This window comes from Mauremys mutica, chromosome 1 (assembly GCF_020497125.1).
Source record: "Mauremys mutica isolate MM-2020 ecotype Southern chromosome 1, ASM2049712v1, whole genome shotgun sequence".
In the NCBI taxonomy this organism is placed as follows: Eukaryota; Metazoa; Chordata; order Testudines; family Geoemydidae; genus Mauremys; species Mauremys mutica.
Window position 1 is genome coordinate 106,674,382 of NC_059072.1, and position 25,410 is coordinate 106,699,791.

A 25,410-nucleotide genomic window follows, 5' to 3' on the forward strand; every position below is an offset into this window, starting at 1 on the left:
GGAGGCTCCGGCAGCGCGGTGAGGAGAGTGGCGCAGACCTCTCACAAAGCAGGGTACGCCGCGCAGTGGAGATCATGGTGGCAATGGGTCAAGTTCATGGTGTGGAACGGCGATTCTGGGCCCAGGAAACAAGCATGGACTGGTGGGACCGCATAGTGCTGCAGGTCTGGGATGAATCACAGTGGCTGCGAAACTTCAGGATGCGTAAGGACACTTTCCTTGAACTCTGTGACTTGCTGGCCCCTGCCCTGAAGCGCCAGGACACATGGATGCGAGCAGCCCTGAGTGTGCAGAAGCGAGTGGCCATAGCCCTCTGGAAACTTGCAACGCCAGACAGCTACCGGTCAGTAGCGAACCACTTTGGCGTGGGCAAATCTACCGTGGGGGTTGCTGTGATTCAAGTAGCCCACGCAATCGTTGAGCAACTGCTCTCAAAGGTAGTGACTCTGGGAAACGTCCAGGTCGTCATAGATGGCTTCGCCGCGATGGGATTCCCAAACTGCGGTGGGGATATAGATGGGACTCACATCCCTATCCTGGCACCAGCCCACCAGGCCAGCAAGTACATTAACCGAAAGGGCTACTTTTCAATGGTGCTGCAAGCACTGGTGGACCATAGGGGACGTTTTACCAACATCTTCGTCGGGTGGGCGGGCAAGGTTCATGACGCACGTGTGTTCAGGAACTCTGGTCTGTTTAGACGCTTCCAGGCAGGAACTTTCTTCCCGGACCACAAAATAACGGTTGGGGATGTGCAGATGCCTACAGTGATCCTCGGGGACCCAGCCTACCCGCTAATGCCCTGGCTCATGAAGCCCTATACAGGCGCCTTGGACAGTGAGAAGGAACTCTTCAACTACTGGCTGAGCAAGTGCAGAATGGTGGTGGAGTGTGCTTTCGGACGTCTCAAGGGGAGATGGCGGAGCTTACTGACTCGCTCGGACATCAGCGAAAAGAATATCCCCGTAGTTATTGCTGCTTGCTGTGTGCTACACAATCTCTGTGAGAGCAAGGGCGAGACCTTTTTGTCCGGATGGGAGGTTGAGGCAAATCGCCTGGCTGCAGTTTACGCTCAGCCAGACACCCGTGCCGAGAGAATATCCCAGCGGGAAGCGCTGTGTATCCGGGAGGCTTTGAAAGCAAGTTTCCTCGGAGAGCAGGGTAACCTATGACTCTCCACTTGCGTTCAAGAGAAACTGACCCTGGGCCTGTGTCTGTATGTGTCGATTTCGATCTGCGGTTACATACCCCGTTCTCCAAGTTTCCCCCACTTCCAAAGCACGTTTTAAAGCAAATTAATTGTAACACTCATTATTAATAAATCTTTGTTTTACTTTGCATTTCTGTTCAGGTGTTGAAACATGGACGCATACTGTGCTGGAATGACATCCTCCTGCTCCTACATAGGTCTCTGGGGTGGGGGACGGTTGCAAGTGGTTGTGCAGGAAGGGGAGGGTTTGCAGGAAGGGGTGGGTTTGCAGGAAGGGGCGAGTGGTGTCTTCTTTGGATAGGGGTTTGGATGACGGCAGTGGGCTGTGGGTTTGGGCGTAGGAAGGGGTGAGGGGTGTGGGGAAAGGGTGAGTATCTGTCCGTGGATGAGGGCTCTTGTTGGGGCTCAGGGCAGCGGAGAGGCTCGTTGCTACGGTGGAAGTGCATGGTAAGGGCAGCGTGCCTTAACATTAAGGGGGTGGCAGGCGCTAGGACCCTGGACAAGCATACACATCACAGAATGACCCGGGGCAGCATACACCACACAGAGTGACCCTGGTGCCTACTGACTGCAGTGTGTGTGTGCCCTGCAGTTGATCATGGCCCCAAGTCTGTACCCTGGTAATATAGGCTATACCGTGCAATTATAAATCCCCTCCCCCCCCATACACAAAAAAATCCTCTGACACGAAAGACGTGACCGAAACAGTGAATAACAGCAAACAGCTTTTAATAATCTAATACACACTGGGGGGATGAAACTTGGATTTGGGACTGGGTGAGCCTGTAAGGGAAGCACTTCTACAAATTTATAGCGTGAGAGGTGTGTGGTACATTAGCGCTATGCAGTGGTGCAGCGACAGTTCTCATGGCCCCTACCGCCCCGCCGTCTTGTACTTTTGGGTGAGGGGGGGGCAGGACTTCTTGGCGGGGGAGGGCGGTTGCAGATACACTGCAGGGGGGCTCTGTCCTCCTGCCTGCGGTCCTGCATAACATCAACAAGGCGCCGGAGTGTGTCCGTTTGCTCCCTCATTAGCCCAAGCTGCGTTTGAGTCGCCTGCTGGTCTTCCTGCCGCCACCTGTCCTCCCGTTCGATGTGTGTGCGATGCTGTTGACATAGGGTCTCCCTCCACTGTCTCTGCTCTGCCGCCTCGGCTCTGGAGCAAGCCATCAGTTCTGCGAACATCTCATCCCTAGTCTTTTTCTTTCGCCGCCTAATCTGCGCCAGCCTCTGCGAGGGGGATGCCGGGGCAGTCCGGGAAAGAGCCGAAGCTGTGTGATGGGAAAAGTAACTGATTTCCTTGAACAGATACATGTTTGCGAACAGTGAACACAGTCTAGTCAGTTTCTCTGAACAAGACCATACAGGGCAACAAGTCTCACGAGATCTCAGGACAAGTTCGAGATTTCGGAATACGCTCTCATTGGCTGCGGCATTGCACAGGAGAGCGGACAAGTGGGGAGAGACAGCTGAATCCGTCTAGCAGACAGTCCTGGTAAGCCTTACAGTACATTCTGCTTATCAGTTAATGGATAGCTGTGTCCTCCCGCTAAAGGCAATCTGGAAATCATATACTCTGACCCTTTTCCAGCCACTCCCGCCAGTGCACGGGAAAGATCAATGTATGCTTTTCCTATGTGGCCTACAACACGTGGCTGTTAAGTGAGGGTCATTGTTATGCAAAGTAAAAGTCAACCATTCACAACAGTAACAATACACTAATTGCCCTAATTAGATGCAGCATTTCATGAACGAGATCACCCTGATGCGGGTCCCTCGGAGTCACAAAGAGCGGATGCTAAGGGAAGCCCTGCAGAGACCAGGACCATATGTGGCCATGCTTGTGGAGGCGATGATTCCCATCTACATAAGGATGTCCTGGCGCGGAAGAGTGTGCTTCCACGGAGCACCCAACAAGGCACCTCTCCCCAGGAACCTCCTGCGGAGGCTTTTCGAGGACCTAAATGAGACCTTTCTTGAATTGTCCCTGGAGGATTATTGTTCAATCCCTATATGTGTGGACCTACTTTTCATATAGTTTTTCATTGAAAATTTTATATATAGTATTTCTATTTTTTATACCTGTTTTATAAAAAATAAATGTTTACATGTTTATAGCACTTACCGCCTGATCCTTCCCCTGATTCAGAGTCCGGGTTAACGGCCGGGGAGGGTTGGTAGGGGATCTCTGTGAGGGTGATGAAGAGATCCTGGCTGTCAGGGAAAGCGGTATTGTGTTGGCTGTCGCCTGCGCCGTCCTCCACAGACCCTTCCTCATCTTCCACATCGGCGAACATCGAGGAGGAACTGTCCAGGTTCACTATGCCATCCACTGAGTCCACGGTCACTGGTGGGGCAGTGGTGGCAGACCCACCTAGAATGGCATGCAGTGCCTCGTAGAAGCGGCATGTCTGGGGCAGGGCTCCGGAGCGTCCGTTTGCCGCTCTGACTTTTTGGTAGCCTTGTCTCAGGTCCTTGATTTTCACGCGGCACTGCATTGCATCCCGGCTGTATCCTTTCTCTATCATTGCTTTGGAGACCTTCTCGAAGGTCTTTGCATTCCGCTTGCTGGAGCGCAGCTCCGACAGCACAGACTCCTCGCCCCACACACCGATCAGATCCATGACTTCCCGGTCAGTCCATGCTGGGGACCTCTTTCTATTCTTGGATTGGCCGGACTCCTCTGCTGGAGAGCTCTGCATCGTTGCAGGTACTGCGGAGCTCTCCCCGATGTCCAGCCAGGACGTCAGATTCAAAGTGCCCAGACAGGAAAATGAATTCAAATTTTCCCGGGTCATTTCCTGTGTGGCTGGTCAGAGAATCCAAGCTCCAACTGCTGTCCAGAGCGTCAACAGAGTGGTGCACTGTGGGATAGCTCCCGGAGCTACTAAGTTCGATTTGCATCCACACCTAGCCTAATTCGAGCTAGCCATGTCGAATTTAGCGTTACTCCACCTGTCGGGGTGGAGTACCAAATTCGAACTAAAGAGCCCTCTAGTTCGAATTAAATGGCTTCCTGGTGTGGACGGTTGAGCGGTTAGTTCGAATTAACGCTGCTAAATTCGAATTAAAGTCCTAGTGTAGACCAGGCCTGAGAGAGGGGGGTCACCGTAGACAGTGTATACTTGGCTCTGTTAATTATGCCACTCTTTGTGGCAAATTTGTCCCCTTCTCCCCTCCAAATGTCTCCATATTTTTTTCCATGGCACTCCCAGGTATGGAATGGCTTTTCTCAACTGGTTCACCAAGCCACCATCCTCCCCCGTCCAAACCTGCTTACCCAGCCATGGCATTTTTATTTTATAAAGGCCATTATTTTATTTTTTTAAAGCAGTGAGGGAGGGTATTCCAGGCTATGGTACCACATGAATAAAAGCACAGAGGTGAGATTTGGAGAAAGACATGAAGGGGTGATTGGTCACATAGTTGAGGTAGAACAACAGAACAAGAGAAAAGACAACTATAAAGAGGTAGAAGTAGTAGGAGCTGACTTGTGTAGGATTTTGAAGGCTAACGAAGGAGCTAAAACTTGACGCTGAAGGTGAGGAAAAGTTGCTGCAGAAGTTTGGGAGTTAGAATATTTCCATAATGTTGGGGTTATTCGTATAAAAGATGTCATGGGAACTTCGATGGCCACAAGTGGGTAGGATCTTGGTTTTGGTTCTTATCCAAAAGGCAGCATCCCCAGCAGCCTAGATCCCCACAGCAGCATGCTGGGATATTGATTCCGTAACAAATTGAAGTTCTAGTTATCAAGTCTCTGACATGCATTCCTTGGAGGTTTCCTATCCAAGCAGGGTCCAGCCTGAGACTGCTTAGCTTGCAAGAGCTGATGGGATCACAGCATAAGATGATGTGGTTTACATGCCATTTTACTGTCTTTAATTATTCTTGGTTATTTACTGGTATATATAGCTCCAAAACTTTCTACTGTTGAAATCAGTTTAGAGGAAATAAGTGTCTAAAGTGATTCCAATTAAAGATTGTGGAGAAGTGTGGGGTGTTTTTGATCCACACTCCAGCTTTAAAATTTTAAGCAGAGATTCGGAGGGATGGAAGTGAAAGAGCTCATCAAGAATATGTGCATCCAGGCCCAATAAATTTCATGAGCCATATTCCCAACTTCCATAAACCCTAATATCACTGCATTGCTAAATGTGAATGACATTTACCTCAAACACAGCCCCTGAGCAATCATTTTCAACACTCCAAACCAATTTTCCAGCATCTGGTTTTTGGTATAAAATCATTAAGTTTTTCTTCTTGTTGTCTATGCAGTGACTTGAGTGGTGTGTGGCCGCTGCATGGAATTAAGCAGAGGTGGTGACTGAACTCAACTTCTAAGTAATTACCTGCGACTGATAGAATTGGTCACTAGAGGTCAGCGAAGAGGGCAGGCCACAGCTGCCCAGCTCTGAGTAGTTGCAACAAGGATCTGCTTAGACTCTATCTCAGAGTTTCTAATAGAGTCTCTGAAGGTTTAAAAACCTTAGATAATGATCTAGTTTCTTTTGGGGTTTTATTAACATAATTAGTCATGGTCCTGTTGCTGGCATTGACTTGGATGGCCTCAGCAGTGAAGGTCTTCTCTTTCCCTGTTGATGTGGACTCCAGGACTGACTTGTGTCAGAATATATTCCAAGTTTCCTAGATACCGATCATATTAATTGTTGTAAAACATGTAAGGAGTCCTAAGCCCTCTGCCCCACCCACTCCAGGTCTGGCTTTATTCTGATTTCTCAATTTTACTCCAAATGCAATTATTAGAAAGTGTGGAGATGGGTAAGAATAAAATTAACAAATGAGTTTATGTTGAGTTACTTCCAGATGAGCTGAACTGCAACTGGACAAACAATCTGGAGAAGGAGATTTCCAGTTCTAGCTACCAAACCAACACTCACCAGCTGGACATCAGAATTAACTCTGGTAATTATATGCCAAGTCACTGTTTGTGGCTGCTTGTGGAACCCTTTTCATGGAAGTCCTATTCATACACCACTAAAATTAATAATTTGTCACTTAGAACACAGAATAGGATTTGCAAGAGTCGTGAATTGTTAATTTCAGTAATAAAGGGTGGTACTCGGTATGTGCACTTCAATGGGACAATGCTGAGCACTACTGAAAATCCCACCCATAGGGTATATTCCAGAATGCAGCATCCTGGTTTATAAATCAAATTTCAGGCCTAATCTTCCTTTCATTTAAAACATTGACAAAATTCCCATTGCCATCACTGGGAGTCCAAGCTAGCTCCTAGTGCCTGCCAAACATTGTTGCTGTTTTCCTCACCAAACCTAATTTTTTCATTGCTACTCTAAACTTTCCTTTCTTTGTCAGTTAATGATATGTATATTTCTAAGGTTAGTAAGCCCAAGTCGCACCACCCCCACCACCATCTTGAAAGTAAAACAGAAACATAAAAGCATAGCCTTTAAAATATATGCACAAGGGACATATATTTCATATTTTCTGCCTTTGACTCCATTCTCTCATCTTTTTCTGTTATAGTAAGAGCCATAAAGAGACAATAATATGCTTAATGTCTCAAATTGTTCCCCTGAAAAGAGCACAAAATATACTCAGATTATGAAGCAATTGGATTTGAACCTCCCTCTTTGTTGACATCATACAGTCACAGCAAGCCACAACAATTTTAAGCTTTGTTTTTTATTTCTTAATGTAGCCAATTAGAGTCCCTTGCTATTTGAATATGTTCTTTCCACAATCACAGGAAGAGATGGCGCTTCCATTTCTTTCATTCTGGTGCATTGAGAAGTCCATACTCACTGCTGAAGATGTTGTCAGTGCAGTCCCGGGCTGCCCATGCACTCGGAAGAGGGACTGGAGGGTGGGTAGATGAAGAGCTTGTGAGAGTGGAACCTCAGCCAGATCTAAGAACTGTTTGGAGCTCAAAGTGTCAGGGGCTGGATGTGTGTGTGTGTGTGTGTGTGTGTGTTTTGAATCCCAATTTCCAGTTCAGTCCAAGGGATCTGCTCTGAAGATTGGATCTAGGCCAGCAGGAGAGGGCTGCTGGCCCCCCACTGACACTTAGTGGGGTTTTTGGCTGGCCTCTCCCAGTACCAAAGAAAGGGGAATGGATGAAGAGAAATCAGGATCCTGAGACTGACAGTCCCCAGGGGGAAATGCCAATGCTCCAAGTGAGCCTGATTGACAGGGCAGGCCGGCCAATGAGGGAGCCAGGAGCCCAGGGTCCCGTCCTCCGTGTGAAGGGAGCTGCCTGAGATGAGCGGAGCAGAGCTAACGGGAGAGCAGCAGCCAGAGCTGGGGGAGCTAGAGCAGCTGGGAGCTGGGGCAGCGCAGACCAGCCACGCTGTCAGGGAGCCAGGGCCAAGCCATCAATGTTACAAGTGGGGGCTCGTCTGGGATTTCAACCGGGAATTCTCTGAGCTCGGGACTTGCTTCCTCAGCGAGGGGAGGTATGTATGTAACCCACACACCTGCTGGGCGTGGTGTTCTGTCCTATCTAGTGGCACCGAGACCATTTAGAGACAGTTAAATGAGTCTGCTCTACAGCCTTAACTAATAGCTAGCTGGCTCTTAGCTCATGCAGTAGAGGCTCATACACTAAGCTCCAGAAGTGCCAGGTTGGATCCTGCCTGCCAACAACCAGGGTCTGTCAACATTACACATGCTCTTCTCCCTCCCCTTGTGTTTGCTGAACTGTAAATTGCTCTGTTTGCTATCATCTCCTTCCCCTACTGTCTTGATGATCCTGTTTGCTGCTTCTATAAACCCCCATTCCTTTGTTTAGGACAGACCTCTTTAACAGCGTTTGCCTAGGAGGGGCTGTCGGGTTTTCACAAGTAATATCGTACAGGGGGAACTCATAACTCTCTATGTAATGTTGCATCATGATCTTATTGACCAGAGTGTTAGTTTTCAAATGGTACCTCACAAGGCATATTTCGTACAAAGATTATTACCATCGCATGTAGGGTGTGACTAGAGGGCTGTTTTGGGTCACACATGCTCAGTAGGGCATCTCCAAGGGTGGAGGGCCAATTCCACTCCCAAATTTAAAAAAAAAGGAGGTGCCAACCTCTTCCACCAGTTCAGCCAGCCCCAGAGGGAGACAGCCGTATGGGAGGAGCGGTGAAGATCTCTGCCCTGAGGGCTGATGTTCGCAGGCCTGCTTTGGCTACTTGCAGCAAGCAGATAACTGCCAGAAGAAGGATCCCTTCCTATTCAAAGAACAGGGTGCTTGCTGCATGGTCAGCTCAGGAGGGTATGAGGACATAAATGCCAAATAAGCAGTGCATGCTTTCAATGCATAGGATTAGTGGCCTGTGTACCTTTCAGTACTGAAGAAATCTGTATGTTGGATATGTTATTTTTCTTAGACCGGTATGTGCTGTATTGCTCTAATGATAAGAGCATGTTTCGATTTATGAGGCATCTTAGTTAACCCACAAATTGTCATCTTATCAACGGAAGGATTTTTTTGTTTAGTCTGAGCAGCTTTATTACACTGTGGTGTCTTTCCTCCAAATCAGAGCAACTCATGGTACTGGTATCCGCACGTGTCCCAGTTTGCATATTTGTGTTCTCCACAGGTGGGAGTTCCGCTGTCAGAACAGACTGAACCTGCTCACTGTCCCTGCAATACAATGGAATTATTATGGGTACGGGTGTAATCAAAGTTTGGTGGGTTACACTCAGGCCAGGCCCTTGTCTCCAGCTCTTTAACGGAGCACTGACTCTGCTCTCCCAGGAGCCCCTCTCTGCCTGAACACAGGTTGCTCTTACAGGCCAAGCAGGATTATGACATCACAGGTATCAAGGACAGCTGAACATCTGTAACATAAGAACGGCCACACTGGGTCAGACCAAAGGTCCATCTAGCCCAGTATCCAGTCTTCCGACAATGGCCAATGCCAGGTGTTTCAGAGGGAATGAACAGAACAGGGAATCATCAAGTGATCCATCCCCTGTCTCCCATTCCCAGTTTCTGGCAAACAGAACCTAGGGACACTCAGAGCATGGTGGGGCATCCCTGCCCATCTTGGCTAATAGCCATTGATAGACCTATCTTTCATGAAATTATCAAGTTCTTTTTTGAACCCTCTTATAGTCCTGGCCTTCCCAACATCCTCTGGCAAAGAGTTCCCTGGGTTGACTGTGCATTGTGTGAAGAAATACTTCCTTTTGTTTCTTTTCGACCTGCTGCCTATTCATTTCATGTGGTGACCCTTAGTTCTTCTGTTATGAGAAGGAGTAAATAACACTTCCTTATTTACTTTGTCCACACAAATCATGATTTTTAGACCTCTATCATATCCCCTGTAGTTGTCTTTTCTAAGATGAAAAGACCCAGACTTATTAATCTCTCCTCCTATGCAAGCTGTTCCATACCCCTAATCATTTTTGTTGCCCTTTTCTGAACCTTTTCCAATTCCAAGATATCTTTTTTGAGATGGGGAGACCACATCTGCATGCAGTATTCCTACCCTTTGTTTCCTATGGTTCAGCCAGTTACTGATCCATGAGAGGACCCTTCCTCTTATCCCATGACAGGTTACTTTGCTTAAGAGTCTTTGGTGAGGGACCTTGTCAAAGGCTTTATGAAAATCCCAGTATGTCAGTGCACTGCAAGGCCTTCAATGGCTTTTAAACTTTCCCATGGGGACATCGGAGACATGGTCCAGTTAACTTGTGTTCAGGCCTAACAAGAACTCAGATGCAACCTGCTGTGAGAAATTCATTTTTACAAGGATGCCCCTGTGCCAGCACAGGCCACAGGTCAAAATGTGTAACTTCAATAACAATGGTATTGGAAGAGCCCAAAATAACCACCACAGGAAAGTATTGACTATGACCCCTTACTTCAAATGCACTGTGGCCTAGCGGATAGAGCACTAGATGGAACTCAGAAGACTTAAGTGCTAGTCCTGGCTCTGCTACTGTCTTGCTGGGTGCCCTTGGGCAAGTCACTGCACTTCTCTGTGCCTCAGTTTCCCATCTTGAAAAGGGGGCTAATGCTAAAGACCTCCTTTGTAAAGTGCTTTGAGATCTACTGATTGAACATGTTAGATAAGAGGTAGGGCTCTTTATTATCTTATGATATAGGGTACTTTTCTTAAAGTGCCCACTGCTGGAGTCAAGTGATTTATTTGAGAATCTTTGCTCTTTATTTTATTTTCTTTGTTAGCCAATTTGAAGACCTCGTGGTTGCAAAGAGAAGCTGGAGAACGTGAATTGAATGCACCCTAGTGGCTCAGACACCAGAAGGCAAATTAAGAGTTCCCCAGATGAATGTTTTTTGAAGATCTCATTATTTTGAAGCCAATCTCATGATTTTGGTGGGGCCCAGCTCAAGGTTTTGGAATGCTTGGGCTGGCGATACCGTGAACATTTTTCTGCACTCGTAGCACTAGATAATCACTTCAGGGCTGCTTCTCACTTCAGGCTGGGAGATTCTCCCTCAGTCACAGGGGTTTTAGGACTTCCCACAAGTAGGGAAAAAATGTCCCTTGCCTAGGGGCTTGAGAGTCATAGAGCTCGGAAAAGACCCAGGGTTTTCCTGGGAAATCTGATGCCCTCTCTCCTGCCTTATTCTGAGCTCAGCAGCTCAGCCCCCTTGGGCGGTTGCCCCATTCTATCTCCTGATCTAAGTACAGCATTGACACCTCACAGGCTAGAGGGAGATTGCAGGAGAGCAGCCCCATTGTGACCTAGAGACGACATCAGCGCCTGCCTGATGTCAGAGCAGCAACCTGCCCTCAGGTGTAGCCTGGGTACTTGTTGCTGGTTTGAGAGTGTCTGTGTTTCTTAGTGCCTGAGCCCAGTGAAATGAGTTCACTCCTCCTCTATCTCAACTCTGCCTCCTGCCTAATGATCCTGAAATTCACGCTGCTCTGTCTTGTCTATTATGCTGTGATAAGGCTTGCCAGATCTGAGGTAAGTGAGACTCCTAGAGTGATGGAAAGGCTGAATTGATGCCAGCTGAATGCAGGAACCATACATAAGTATTTTTAAATCAGCAGGCTCAGATCATCTCCACCCAAGAGTCCTCAAAGAGCTGGCTCAGGAGGTTATTGGCCCACTGACATGAATTTTTTAACAAATTTAGGATTCCTGAGGGAATTCCAGAAGGCTGGAAGTGTGCTAATGTTTTGTCAATACTCAAAAATGTACGGGAGGTTGGCCCGGCTTCTTATAGGCTAGTTAACCTGAAATAATGGACAAACTGATATGGGATTCAATCAATAAAGAATTAAAGGAGGGGAATATATTTAAAGCAGGTTAACAATGTTTTATGGAAAATGGGCCATGTCAAACATAGATGTGACAAACTTAGACTTTTGTAAGGTGTTGTTTTTCATAGATTCCAAGGCAAGGTGGGCCCATTGTGATCTTCTAGTCTGACCCTCCTGTCTAGCACAGGCCAAAGAACTTCCCCACAATAATGCCTAGTGCATACCTTTTCTTAAAATGTCCAATCTTGATTTTTAAAATTGCCAGTGATGGAGAATCAATCCACCATGACCTTGGTAAATTGTTCCAATGGTTAATTCCTCTCACTGTTAAAAATGGATGCCTTATTTCCAGTCTGAATTTGTCTAGTTTCAACTTCCAGCCATTGGTCCATGTTAGACCTTTCTCTGCTAGATTGAAGAGCCCATTTGCAATTATTTGTTCCCTATGTAGGTATTTATAGACTTTTCCTCAAACCACTCTTAACCTCTTTAAGTGACATTGACTGAGCTCCTAAAGTCTATCACTACAAGGCATGTTTTCCAATCCTGTAATCATTCTTATGGCTCTTCTCTGAACCCTCTGCAATTTATCAACATCCTTCCTGAATGTTAGACACAAGAACTGGACATAGGATTCCAGCTGTGGTTGCACCAGTGCCAAATACAGAGGTAAATAACCTCTCTCCTCCAATTTGAGATTCCTCTGTTTATGCATACAAGTACCGCAGGACATTTGGATTAAAAATTAGGACTATACAATATCAATGGAGCACAGGTTAAATGGATTGAGACAGGCTAATGGCTAACTGACAGATCTCAAAAAGTAATTGTCAAAGGGCTCATCGAATGTGGGTGTTTCTAATGGGGCTCTGCAGGGATCAGTATTAGGTCTGATGCTATTCAATATTTTTTCAATTACTTGGAAGTAAATACAAAATTGCTGCTAATAAAAATGTACTGATGACACGAAGATTGGCAGAATGGTAAATAACTATGAGGACAGGGCAGTCATACAGAGAGTTCTGGAGAGTTTGTTTGGCAAATGGGGCCCATTGAAACAAAATGCATTTTCACACAGCCCAACACAGAGTTATACATCTGGGCACAAGGAGGGCATATTCAGCTTTGGATTTAACGATCTTTAGTTTTGTATCATCTGCAAATCTGGCCACTTCACTGTTTCCCCCCTTTTCTAGATCATTTATGAATATGTTGAACAACTCTGGTCCCAGTACAGATCCTTGGGGGACCTTGCTATTTATCTCTCTTCATAAACTCACCATTTATTACTACCTTTTGTTTCCTATCTTTAAACCAGTTACTGGTCCATGTGAAGACCTTCCCTCTTATCCCATGACACCTTACTTTGCTTAAGAACCTTTGATGAGGGATATTGTTAAAGGCTTTCTGAAAGTTCAGGTACACTATATCCACTGGATCGTCCTTGTCCACATGCTTCTTCACTCCTGTGATATTACACCCCATATTTTTCATAGAAATATTGTTCTATGAATATGGCATAACTAAGGTATGTTTTATGCAAGATGGGTCATGTGAGATATCATTGTAAAGGTTATGATTTACTGAATGGGATTATCCTATGTGTATGGATGTATCATTTCTGTATCTGAAGTTAGGAATATGGGCTCTGTATCAATTACAAAAGTGCTTGCACCAGGGGAATGCTCCCAAACAGTAGGCAATCAGCCTGGATGGGCCATTAGGAAGGACAGTAGGACTTTGAAGATACTAATCTTCCTCCTTCCTGAGAAGTTTCCTGGGATGCTGCTTTGACACTGCAGGGTCATGTAATCATGTCACCTCATAGAATCATAGAATCCATAGAATATCAGGGTTGGAAGAGACCTCAGGAGGTATCTAGTCCAAGCCCCTGCTCAAAACAGGACCAATTCCCAACTAAATCATCCCAGACAGGGCTTTGTCAAGCCTGCCCTTAAAAACCTCTAAGGAAGGAGATTCCCCCACCTCCCTAGGTAACCCATTCCGGAGCTTCACCTCCTTCCTAGTGAAAAAGTTTTTCCTAATATCCAACCTAAACCTCCCCCACTGAAACTTGAGACCGTTACTCCTTGTTCTGTCATCTGCTACCACTCAGAACAATCTAGATCCATCCTCTTTGGAACCCCCTTTCAGGTAGTTGAAAGCAGCTATCAAATCCCCCCTCATTCTTCTCTTCTGCAGACTAAACAATCCCAGTTCCCTCAGATGGACATCATTTTGGACTGGTGGTATTTTTCCACTAGAAGGGAGTGGGGGGTCAAACTAGGGGACAAAGGATTCCTGTCAGAGCCAAATCCTATTTAAGGCTTGGAAGTGAGTTAATCTAGGTTCTTCTCCTCCACCTCCCTGCCCAAAAAGGAAGACTGCTGAAAACACCTGGAGAAATAAAGGAACTAAACTGTGGGGGTGGGGAGGAGGGCAGGGGCTGAGCCCAGGCGAGAAAGATCTAGCCTGTGAAAGGAATACCTGGATATTTAAGCTGCAAGCAGTGCAGTTTACCTTCAAGAAACTTTGCAGCTCCCAGGCAAGTGGGCTGAACTCATGCCCAACTGTTGTTTTTGTTTTTTGGTGTAAAAGAGCTCTCGTTTAAGGATGATATAGGGGTTATATCAGCACTTGTTTGGGAGGATTTGCATAACCCATTCCTGGCTTCACCACTCAGGAGTAGCATGGCCATCCCAAATGCATGCAGATAAAACCCCAATTATCATGCATTCCCTAAATATGTATATAGGAAACACTGTGGTCCAGAGGTCAGATTTCTCCCCCAGGATCTGAATTCCGTGCATGGTATCTGGGGTTAGTTGCATACCCTGCAATCCTAAAACCTGCAGAGTTTTATCATCTCTGCAGGAGAGAGAACTTTGCAGGCTCTCTCCTTCAATGCTTATAAAACTCTGCAGGCTCCTGGTACCAGCATTCCGTGTTTCTCCAACCCCTGGATTGTTTCAGTGACCCCTGTTATGGGTTGTGCTGTGTGCCCTATATTGGCTGCATCATAGGAAAGCACAATGCCTACCCATGATGCCTCATAGTGCAATACTCTCCCACAAGGAAAAACTTCCCTCTGGCCCCACATGGCAATCACCTCTGGCTCATTGTTCTCCCAGTTTTATTGAGGAGTTCTCTTCTAACCCTGCTGCTTTCTCTGTGTGTGGCAGGCTTCTCTGAGGAAGAAGAGGCACAGAGAGAAAAAAAAGAAACCAAAAGGTAAGCAGCTCCTGATCCCACAGGTGCGGTGGCAGACTCAGGCCCCATGCAAAACAGAGAAATAGCGTCTATTCCCCCACCTGCCTCCCCTCTTCCTGCGAAGGCACAGTCATGCCCAGAGTCGTGCAGAGGCACTGGCTGGGGCTCCGATCACAGGCTGCCCCTGAAATCTGGGGCAATAGGGTGCTAGGAAGCAACGGGTGCCCAAGCAGCTCAATGTCTCCTTTATGTCTCACTTCTGGCAGCTTTTGGACGCTGTGAGGAAGAGTTGGAGGAGGCTTGTGCATCCCTAGAGACATGGTAAGCAATGCCTCCCTCCATAAATCTGCAGTGGGTTAGTCCCTTCCTTAGCATCATGCAATTCATCCCCACCCAGGGGCAGTAGCCCAAGTAATCCCTCCCCTGCCCTGACCTATGTACCATGCAAGCAACTCTTCTCCTTTAGAATCATGCAATTCATTCCCACCCAGCAGAAGTTGCCATCTCTAATCCACCCCCATGCCTTGTACAGTGGGTCATTCCCTTCCTCAAGCATCATATGGTTCATTTAACCTGGGGCAGTGGGGGGGGGGGAGTAGATTGTGTCGACTGGACTGGACCATCTTCCCCTCCCAAGAGGGGGAGAAAATGTTTTCCGGGAGCAGCCCTGTGCACCCCAGGGAGATGAGGTGGAGAGGTCAGGAGGAAGGCTGGCCTTTCTGGTACGGTGAGTAGGGTGAAAGGGATCCGGCAGTACTTGGGTAATAGCCCCTCCTCCAGTTCCCCAGCAGGATTTGAACCCTGAACCTTCAGCTCTGCAGCATAAAGCACCTCTTAGAGCTAAAGAGTTAGCTGCATTAGTTGGTAGCTATAGTAGGCTGTTATCCTATATGTTGATTAGCTTCTGTGGAAGGGACATGACACACATTCTGCCAGCAGGATACACTCTCACCTCCTCAGCACTAGACAGGAATCGCCTAACAATCCAGCTAACCCAAAACCAGAACATCCAAGGCCCGGGTTTTGCAGGGGAGGAGGCTGCCTCAGTGGAGAATGGGACAGGGAGCCTTTCGGTGCCGCCCCTCTGGGTAAAAGAGGGCCTGAGGGCAGGGCCTGCACTCAGCTATCTGCTCTCTCTGTTCCACAGCTGCCCTGTGCACCTGGAGAAGCTCCCCTTGGCTCAGAGCCTCAGGCTCCTTGAGAGGAGGCTACAGTACGTGGCCAGACACCTGGATAAAGTTCTGATACCGTAAGGCAACTGACTGGGGGGCACCAGACTGGGGGCTGGGTGGGAGGGGATAGTGAATGTAGAGAGGAGGGAGCAGGGAAAACCAGACACTCCAGGATCCTAAAATAACAGGGAAAAAGCCACTAAGAGGCTTTAGCTTCCAAGGTGAGATACCAATGACAGTGAAGTGAGGGATTATCAGAAATTAAATGCAGAGACTACAAGTTGGGGTTGTGAGTAGGATCAAATCCTTCTGTACTGCAATATCTGCCAGCAGGTGACTGTCTAGAACCTGCCCATCCTGTGTTTGAAAGAAAAAGCAATCAAATGACACACTGTGAGGGGGTCTCTACCCCACATAGGACTGGAAGGGGCTAAGGTGGCCAGCCGGGCCCATTAACTCCAGAGGGTGCACCTGGAGGAAGAGCCAGGGAGCAGGGAATTGATTCCAAGAAGGCTCAGCTGGGCAGGAATAGGCGGGGCCTATAAAGCCAGGAAGCTGGCAACAGCCAGGGGCTGCTGCTGGGAAAGGGCAGCTCCTCCCTTGGAAGAGGCGGGAGTGTTTGGAGCTGGTGCACCCTGTCATAAACAGATAGTTAAGGGTTAAGGGCTCTTTTACCTGTAAAGGGTTAACATACAGTACCTGATGACCACCTGACCGAAGGACCAGTGGCAGCAAAGGGGACCTACCCTAGGATTTTTGGGGTGGGGGAAGACATGCTGGTCCTCACTTTGAAACCCCCCAGTTTCAAGTGAGGGCAGACCATGACATGGTGGCAGCGGAGTTTCGAACCCATTGTTAGAAGGAGTTTTTTTCAGCTGGGCTATGCTGAAGGGAGCTATTCTCTTCTTCTAGAGCAGGAAAGCAACCTGAGAGAAGAGGGAGTTTACAAGTATTCCTTTTCTAACTGGTATTGTTAGAAGCAGTTTCAGCCAGGTTGGCTGGAGGGAATTAAGTTTTCCAACAGGCTTTGTTGGAAGCAGTTTTTCTTTCTTGTTGCTTGAACAGGCAGCTTGAGGAAAAGGCAGTTTTGAAGCAGTTTTCAGGGTTAGAAGGAGTTTTTTTTCTCTGCTGGCTATGCTGAGGAAAAACTCTTCCCTAGAGGTGTGTCCTTCCTTTGTGATATCAGGTATCACTCAGGATTCCTAAGGTGGGGGGAAGTGCTCGACAAAGTACATTCCCATCCAGTGGGGAAAACAGGTTTGCGGGGGGGGAGAGACAGAAACCCTCCAGCCAGATTTTTTTCCCTGTGTCTTTTGAAATCCTCTGGAGCCAGGGAATACAAATCCCTGAGAGGATTTACTAGACTTTTCTCGCAGGTACTAAGTAGCACCAGCCAGTCAGCTGGGCTTATTAGTACCACAGCTCAAAAGGAGAGGAAGATTGTTTTTTTGGAAACATATTTTCAGCTGGGTTTAGCTGGGGGAAATAAGGTTTTCTAACGGGCTGTGTTAGGAAAGGATTTTTTTTCTTCTTCTTTTCTTTTTTTTTCTTTTTTCTTTGTCTGCTTGAAAACAGCTAGGAAAGAGGTGTAAGTTTTTCTAACAGGCTGTTAGAAGGACCCCCACTGTGAGGTACTTAGCAAGTTGCTAGAAACAGGACAAACCAGTTTTTTTTTTTGGTCTTCTCAGTATATCAGCAAACAGCAACTACACATTTGCAAATGAAAAGGTTTTGTTTCTTTTCTATTCAGTCTCTCGGGAATAGAAAGGGTTAGGCATTGGGGGAATCAGTTCACTGAATGCAGAGGGGTGTGGCCAGCACCAAAAAGCACAAAGACATGAAAAAGCAACAAGCCACACAGGCTAACCACAAGAGGGAGCTGAAGAAACAAAAAGCTACCCACAGAGCCAAAGAGGCAGCCAAACAGGCTGAGCACAGAAGACAAATGAAGTTAGGGGACAAAGACCTGGAATTAGCAAGAGCTAACCCACATGTTCCAGCCAACCCTAACAGTCCTTCTCCAGGCACTGTTCCCCATCCCAAGAAATTTCCCACCTACATGGCAGGTGAAAACACTAAGGCCTTCTTCAAAAAGGTTAAAAGGACCTGCCATGGGTACAGCATCCCTGAAGACCAGTACAAGGACTGGTCAGGAAAGTGGACTTTTGCTGTCTATGACAATTATTCCATCCCCATGCTATTGGGGGAAAACTTGGCCAACCATGTAAAGCTGGCCAAGAGTGGGGGAGTGGTCACCCGCGGCCAGGCCAAACAAGCAGGCACTCCCATCCCTGTTCCTGAGCCATCCACCAGGACCCTGTCTGTGTTACCAGAGACCCAGACAGAGGTGGTGGAACCGGATCTCATGCCAACAACTACAGCAGCCATAGTACATCCAGTCCCAGGACCGGAACTGGAAAAGCAACCAGCGGCAGAACCAGCGCCAGCACTGACGCCAGCGCTTGCAACTCCACCGCCAGGGGGCGCCAACGGGCCTAAACTGGCAGAAGCAGCAGACAACTCTACCCAAGAGGCTCAGCCAGAGCCTGAAATATCACCTTGTGCACCAGCGGAGAGCGGTCCACAGTCAATGGAAACAACCTCATCACCTACATCACTCCCAGAGGAACTGGTGTCTCCCGCCTCAAGGGAACAGTTCCAGACAGAGCAGGAAGCCGATGACAGCCTTAAGAAAGCTTGGGCGGCGGCACGAAGCAACCCACCGCCTCTCAGCTCTTCTACCCAATTCCAGTTTGTTGTAAAACAAGGACTTTTATATAAGGACATTCTTTCTGGTGAACACCAGGAAGGCCAGCATCCTCAAAGACAGTTGGTAGTTCCAACTAAGTACTGGGACAAGCTCTTAAGCTTGGGCCCTGACATCCCAGTGGGCATTCTGGGGTCAACAAACCAAAGACAGGTTGGGGAAGTCCTTCCACTGGGAGGATGGGCAAGGACGTCGCCAAGTATGTCCGGGCAAATGCATAAAAAGTGTTGTTCAATGTCAAATATCTTGTTGTTTACATACTTAGTAGTATATGTAATAGTGCATGTGTTTTGTTTATCTGTTTATTTTACAGTTCTAGGAGGAAATCACCACCAGTAGTTCCCACTGTTGGCAATTTGGGGGGCGTGTCATAAACAGATAGTTAAGGGTTAAGGGCTCTTTTACCTGTAAAGGGTTAACATACAGTACCTGATGACCACCTGACCGAAGGACCAATCAGAGATAAGATTTTTTCAAATCTCTGTGGAGGGAAGCTTTTGTCTGTTTTTTCTTTGTTTGTCTCAGGTACTCTTTTGAATCTAAAAGAGACCAGTCATGTCTCCAAGTTCTCCTGGAGTAGTTTCTACTAATTAATAGTGAGTATTAATTAGAAAGGCGAATTAGTCTTATGATTTGATTTCTATATTTGCAATTGTGTGTTTGCTAAAGGAAATTCTTTATTCCTGTTTGCTGTTACTTTGCTTTCACTGAGAAAGAAAGGGGGAGAGGGGATTCTCTCCAGAGATTGATAAGGTTATACCCTATGAGTGTCCAGCTTGGGCTCATAGAGATTCTGTATTTTCTTTTTGTTCTCTTAATAAATTCTTTTCTTTTCTTTGGACTTGGTTAATTCCTTCTTCTGTGGAAATTCAGGGGAAGGTGAGGGGGGAAGAGACAGTTCCTCCTGGGTTTGATTCAAGCAGTTTGAATCAGGTATCTCTTTCCAGTGGCTAGGAGAGAGGGAGTGGGGGGGAGGTTTCCCTCCTGTGAGTGGATCTGTATTTCCCCAGGGAACGTCCTTGAAGGGAGACAGGGGGAAAACAGGGTGTCCCGGCCCACGTATTGACCGCAGTGGTGGCAGCAAAGGGGACCTACCCTAGGATTTTTGGGGTGGGGGAAGACATGCTGGTCCTCACTTTGAAACCCCCCAGTTTCAAGTGAGGGTAGACCCATGACACACCCAGAGCAAGGAGGGGAACCAGGAGTGGTAGGAAGCAGTCCAGGCTGGGAGAGGAAAGCCCAGAACTGCTGGGTTGAGGGTCCCTGGCCTGGAGCCCGGTGTGAAGCGTGGGCCCGGGTTTCCCTACCAGCCACCGAGGGCATGGCATAGACCGGCGGGGCAGTGAACAGGAAGACTGCCTGGGTCACTGTGGGAGTGACAGAGAATTGAAGGACTGTACCCAGGAAGAGGGGGAAACGCTGAGTGGCCTAGCCAGGGGGCTGAGTCAAGAAGAGGACACTGCAGTTCCTGGAATGAGAGAGAGACGATGTGACCACATGCGACAATTGGAAGGGGCATTGACCTTGAGAGCTAATCCCCAGAGTAGGCACCAGACAAGCAGTGAGTGGGGCACCCTGTCATACACCCCAAACATGAGTCATCAGCTGGGTTCAAACCCAGGACTTTCAGGACCATAGCACAGGCTTCCACCACCGGAGAAACTCCATTAACTGGGAGCAATAGTAGGTTGTTAGCCTCTAGTGTATCAGCCATTAGAAGAGGACAGTTTTCCAGTGGGTAAGAACATAAGAACATCTAGACTGAGTCAGACTAAAGGTTCATCTAGCCCAGTATCCTGTCTTCCAAAACTGGCCAATGCCAGTGCAGCAGAGGGAATGACCAGAACAGGGAATCATCAAATGATCCATCCCCTGTCGCCCATTCCCAGCTTCAGACAAACAGAGACTAGGGACACCATCCCTGCTCAGCCTAGCTAATAGCCATTGAACCCTGTTTATAGTTGTGGCCTTCACAACATCCTCTGGCAAGGGTTACACACACATGCTCACATCTTCCTCATCCAAACCAATTGTTGTTAGCTAATCTTTTTATTAAAATAGCACTAGGTCCCCAATCATGCTCAAGGCCCCATTGTGCTAGGTGCTGCACATGTGCATGTGACGAAGGGGTTATTGTTATAGATAAAATGAGTGCCGGCTCCCGCTCTCAGTCCTTCGTTACCCAATTGATGTCCTTGTGTCAGGGTGTGCTGTGCAATGCATGCCTAGGCACTGCCCCATTGCACTACAGTTGGAAGGCTGTGCCCAAGCCCTGCCTTTGCTCAGTAAGGCCATGTCCCATCTGTCCCTGTCTGCTTTCTCCCACAGGCCAAGTGTGTCGACATCTGCGATGAGCCATTTCTCCTATTCCTCTATGGAATCCACAACCTCTTCCCTCTGGAATCCCAGCTCCTTTTCCGTGAGAGAAGCCTCCATGATTCAGTCCGAGCCCCTCTGCCACACAAGGGAGATCATGCCTGTCGCGAGCTGGGAAGGATCCACTCATCCCATCCAAGCCCAGCCTCTCCCCAGGCCTCCTGCCCACAGCAGACGAGACCGGCGAGAGCAGACCATGGGTCTGGACCAGACATCAGCCCATGGCTCAGACTTCAACATCCGACAGAAGCATCTGCAGAGCCAACTGGGGGCTCCACAAACCCCCATCCCAGGGGAGCCATTGCTGAATGAGTGGGACACCAAGCAGCAATTGCAATTAGACACAGATCCGCCCAAATGTGGATTTCCAGCAAAGGTCCCGGAGCCCCTCAGATCCAACACCAGCCCTCAGCGTGCACAGGAGATCCAGGAACCATGTGTCTGCCCCTGGGGACCCCTGCCTCAAAAGGCCCACAGGATCATGGCATCCCCTGATGCCATCCTGGCCAGGCTTGTGACCACAGCAGTGGTCAAGCTGCAGGATCACGTGGCTCAGAAATGCTCAGAGATCCAAATGAAGGCGTTTCCTAAGATGTTGAGAGAGTTGCACAGAGATGCTCCCCTTCTGAGAGAGACTGCCCTGCCTGGACCACTCTGCCCCCCTAGGGAGCCAGGCAAGCACAGGACAGCGGCATTCCCAACAATGGGACAACAGCCTGCCCACCCCATTGAACTCCACATAAGACGTGAGCGTCTCGTCGTGCAGTGGGGGCTGCTCACCCTGGACCCAGAGCCCCCGGCAAAGCTGCTTCACGCCGTCCCAGCCAGGGGAGCCAGTGTGGAGTTCAGTGAGATGGAGACTGATTTCCTGCAGACAGGGAGGCAAAGCACAAGCTCCTCTTCTTCCACACGTCCTCCAACGCCAGTGGAAGATACCACCATGGAGATGGGCAGGAATGATGGTGTGGCAGGAAACCAGATTAACCCAGATCGCTGCATTCTGCCAGCAGGGGTGGATCTGACATCGCCACCTCCAGGAACCGCAATAGCAGAGAAGACACTAGAAGCGACACTCCAGATTTATAGGAGCGAGTTGAGAAAGTCCCTTACCAGTGTGAGCGGCACCAAAGGGACTGAAAAGAAGCTAGAGCTGCACATGGAGAGGAAGGTTATCTTGGGAGAAGGCTCCTGCCTGGGGTCAGGGGCACAGGCAGGTGAGGGCAGGGCAGATCTTCCCAGGACCCAATGCCACCAGGTTGCCCCAGAGGCACCAGGCTCTGGGCAGCTAACAAGATCCACCCTTGACTCTCTCATTGCTGGGCAGGCTGCACACGACCTGCAGATCAAACACCTGACGGAAATGTTGAGCAGCTCCCGCCCCTTGGCGGGCCAGTTCTCAGTTTGCCAGAAGTGCCGCAAGGCATATCCAGGAAAGATGAAGGGTAAGAAAACTCAGAAAGAGACATCTGCTGAGCTGCATGGTCTTCGAGACATCATGGATTCACATGGGTTCGATGGAACTGTGAATTCAAAGCTCTCCAGGGATCAGCCGCCAATCAAAATCTGCAAGAAGTGCAGTAAGCTTCGACAGAAGAGACCAGCTGGCTCTGCAGGTGCTGACTTGCCCGGAAGTTCCCATGGAATTCCACAGCGATGGACTCCTGGAGACTCCTCAGCATCATCCAACCACAACAAGATGCCAGTGGTGTGGCTCCTTCCAGCAGACAAGAGCAAGATGCAGGATGGAATGGGGAAAACGGCTCCCACCAAGCAACCAAAGATGGTGTCCATTGCTACAAGTACAACAGGGCTTTCGCAAACTGGGGAGAAAAAAACTGGGAGACCTGAAGGTTCTCCCCCAAAGTCACCAAAGGCCTCCAGAGCTAGGACACCATCCCCTTCAAGGAGCAAGGTTCCAGTTCTCAAAAGGATGTTAATGTGCCACAAGCAAACCTTCAGCAGGCTTCAAAACAAAGTGAAGTCCCGAATGTCCAAGGACTCTCATTCAAGAACACCTGACACTAAATTTACAAAGCCATCCTTTTGGAAGGCAAGGACCTCCAAGGGTGTCCGGTTTCCATACTACTGAATCCCATCCTGCCAGCATGCCCACTAACAGAAGGGGGCCACAAATCTCCCTATCATCCAGTGGGTCTGGTAAGCACGGGCTAAAGTGGCTGAGAAGAATGGCTTGTTGTCCTGGGACACAGAGACTGATGTATAAGAGACTCTCCTTGGGGTATGACATTTAAACCCAGATTCCAAGATGAAGGGAGCCTGGGGGCTTGAATGAGATTGAGGTGTGGCTAGCTCACTGGATTTGTTACTTTACCTCATGCGGTTCAAGAATCAATCCTTCCTTCAAGAAGAGCTGATATTAAATTTACAAAGCCACCCTTTTGGAAGACAAAGGCCTCTAAGGGTGTCCAGTAGTACTATTAGGACCCTACCATCAATCAAACCCAAACCGGCCCCTTGACCCCTAAAACCCCGCCCCTCAACCCCTTTAACCCCACCCGCCTATCACCAGAAGTCCCACTCATGGGGGTATTACTTCTGGGGTCAAGGCAGACACATGACCTGAAGCAAAGTGTGTCATGTGACCCCTCTAAGAACTCCTCCCACTGCCCTCTACCAATCAGGAGGGGTTTCACCCCCATAGGCCTGCCCCGAGAGGTGATTTCACCAATCAGGGGTGTTCCAGGGTTCGGTGACCCATCCGGATGTGGCTCGTGTGACTCCTCTAAGAACTCCTCCCACTGCACTCTACCAATCGCGATGGGTTTTGGCCGCATAGGACCACCCCGAGGGCAGATTTGACCAATCGGTGGTGTTCCGGGGCGGGGTGACCCGCCCAGATGATGGTCGTGTGACCCCTCTAAGAACTCCTCCCAGCGCCCTCTGCCAATCAGAGTGCAACACTATCACCCCATAAGTCCCAGCGCCAGGGCAGAAGAGGCCATCTTTTACCAAGGATGCGTGCTTTAGAAATCATGGAAACATGGACTCCTTCACCACCCCTGTGAGCACTTTGGACTTTGTTTTAGCCCTGAGGGCCTTTGGACTTGTGTGGAGAAAGTGCTACATCGGCGACAGTTCCCACGAGGGCTCTTTGACTCAGCCATTGATGAATACGCCGGAACCCGAAACTCAAACTCTCATGAGGCACCCCAATGAGTGTGATGGCCGCTCATTGTCTGCCCCGCTAGAGGTGGAAGGCGAACACAGCTCGGGGTAGTCATTGGAGGACAAGGTGAATGGAAAAGACATTGCTCAGGTAAATGAATGATTAAGAAGTGACCGTTGATGATGGGGTGTAATGGGGTTAGGAACCGAGGGGTTCGGGCGGGGTTGTGTATATTTAAAAACAAGCAGTGGGAACTTACATTGTTTCTTTTCTGAAAATCTCTCGACAGCTTGACGATGCCTTTCTAGAGGACCCAGAGGCCCTGGACAGCGTTTCATCAAGCAGCGAAGATGAACTGGGCTCTCCTTGTTTTTGCTCAATGCCGATACAAATTGTTGAAGAGGACTCCGAGGATGATGGCTATGAGGAGTTTAGGAGGCTTGACATGGAACTAACTGAGCCAGTGCCACGTCGTGAGCGTAAAAAAGTCATGCGGACTATTGTATGTGTTGCTGTTTATGCTGTCCTTAATCACTGCCTTAGGGAAAAGCTTTTTGAAGATTGTGAGGGCTGTGTCATAGATGCGCCAGCCCAGTGGCACCATGACTGTGTGACTTGGACTTCAGTAGATATAAACTGCAAGCTCCGGGGCCTGTGTACTGAGCTGTGTTTGGAAAGCTTATTAAACATTGTTCTTGCCATAGGTTATGCTATGCAATGTCTGTGCCTAACCCAAGTACATTTAGCGTAAGGGGTGACCTTGATAAATGCTGTGCAATTGAGTGCAGACCCTGACCGTGTTTTAAAGAAAATGACCAAATTGGAAGATGCCTGTGTCACATTATTGACTTGAACTGGGACCGTATAGAACATGGTTGCAACCAAGGTCCTGTAGTGGCACCAAATCTTATGTAAAGGGGGTCATATAAGGGGTCTAAGACCAAGTTATGGGTTGCTGGTTATGATTATGCTGTGTGTATGCATGTGTCATTTTGTAGTTGAAGTAATGAATATTGGCTCTATCCTGTCTGTATTTCAAACTTATGCTATGCATCTGGGTGACATCCCAGACGAGTTGGTGTTAGCTCTGCCTAGCCTGCTTGATGGCCCATTAAGGACCATCAGCTACACAATTGACCCATTGAGAGAAGGCAGATGCGCCTTGTAAGTCAGCAAAGTATGCAGGAACTTGCCCATGTGACTCCAGACTCCATTTTGCTTGTAATTTTCCACAGTAAGGACAAAGAGGTGTTCTTGCACCTGGAAAAGACTATAAAAGGCTGATGCCTCATCTCCATCTTGTCTTCAATCCTGCTTCTTACCTCTGG

General features: G+C 48.3%; 1 protein-coding gene across 1 annotated transcript; it reads left to right on the forward strand.

Annotated features, from left to right (window-relative positions):
* The first annotated feature begins 10,973 nt into the window (after positions 1-10,973).
* On the forward strand, positions 10,974-25,011 carry LOC123372125. The gene is made up of 6 exons (XM_045020067.1): positions 10,974-11,131; positions 14,613-14,661; positions 14,907-14,961; positions 15,788-15,889; positions 20,908-24,232; positions 24,372-25,011. The coding sequence occupies exons 1-5, from the start codon at positions 11,024-11,026 to the stop codon at positions 23,042-23,044; spliced, it is 2,451 nt and encodes an 816-aa protein (XP_044876002.1). The 5' UTR covers positions 10,974-11,023; the 3' UTR covers positions 23,045-24,232; positions 24,372-25,011.
* The last annotated feature ends 399 nt before the right edge of the window (positions 25,012-25,410 follow it).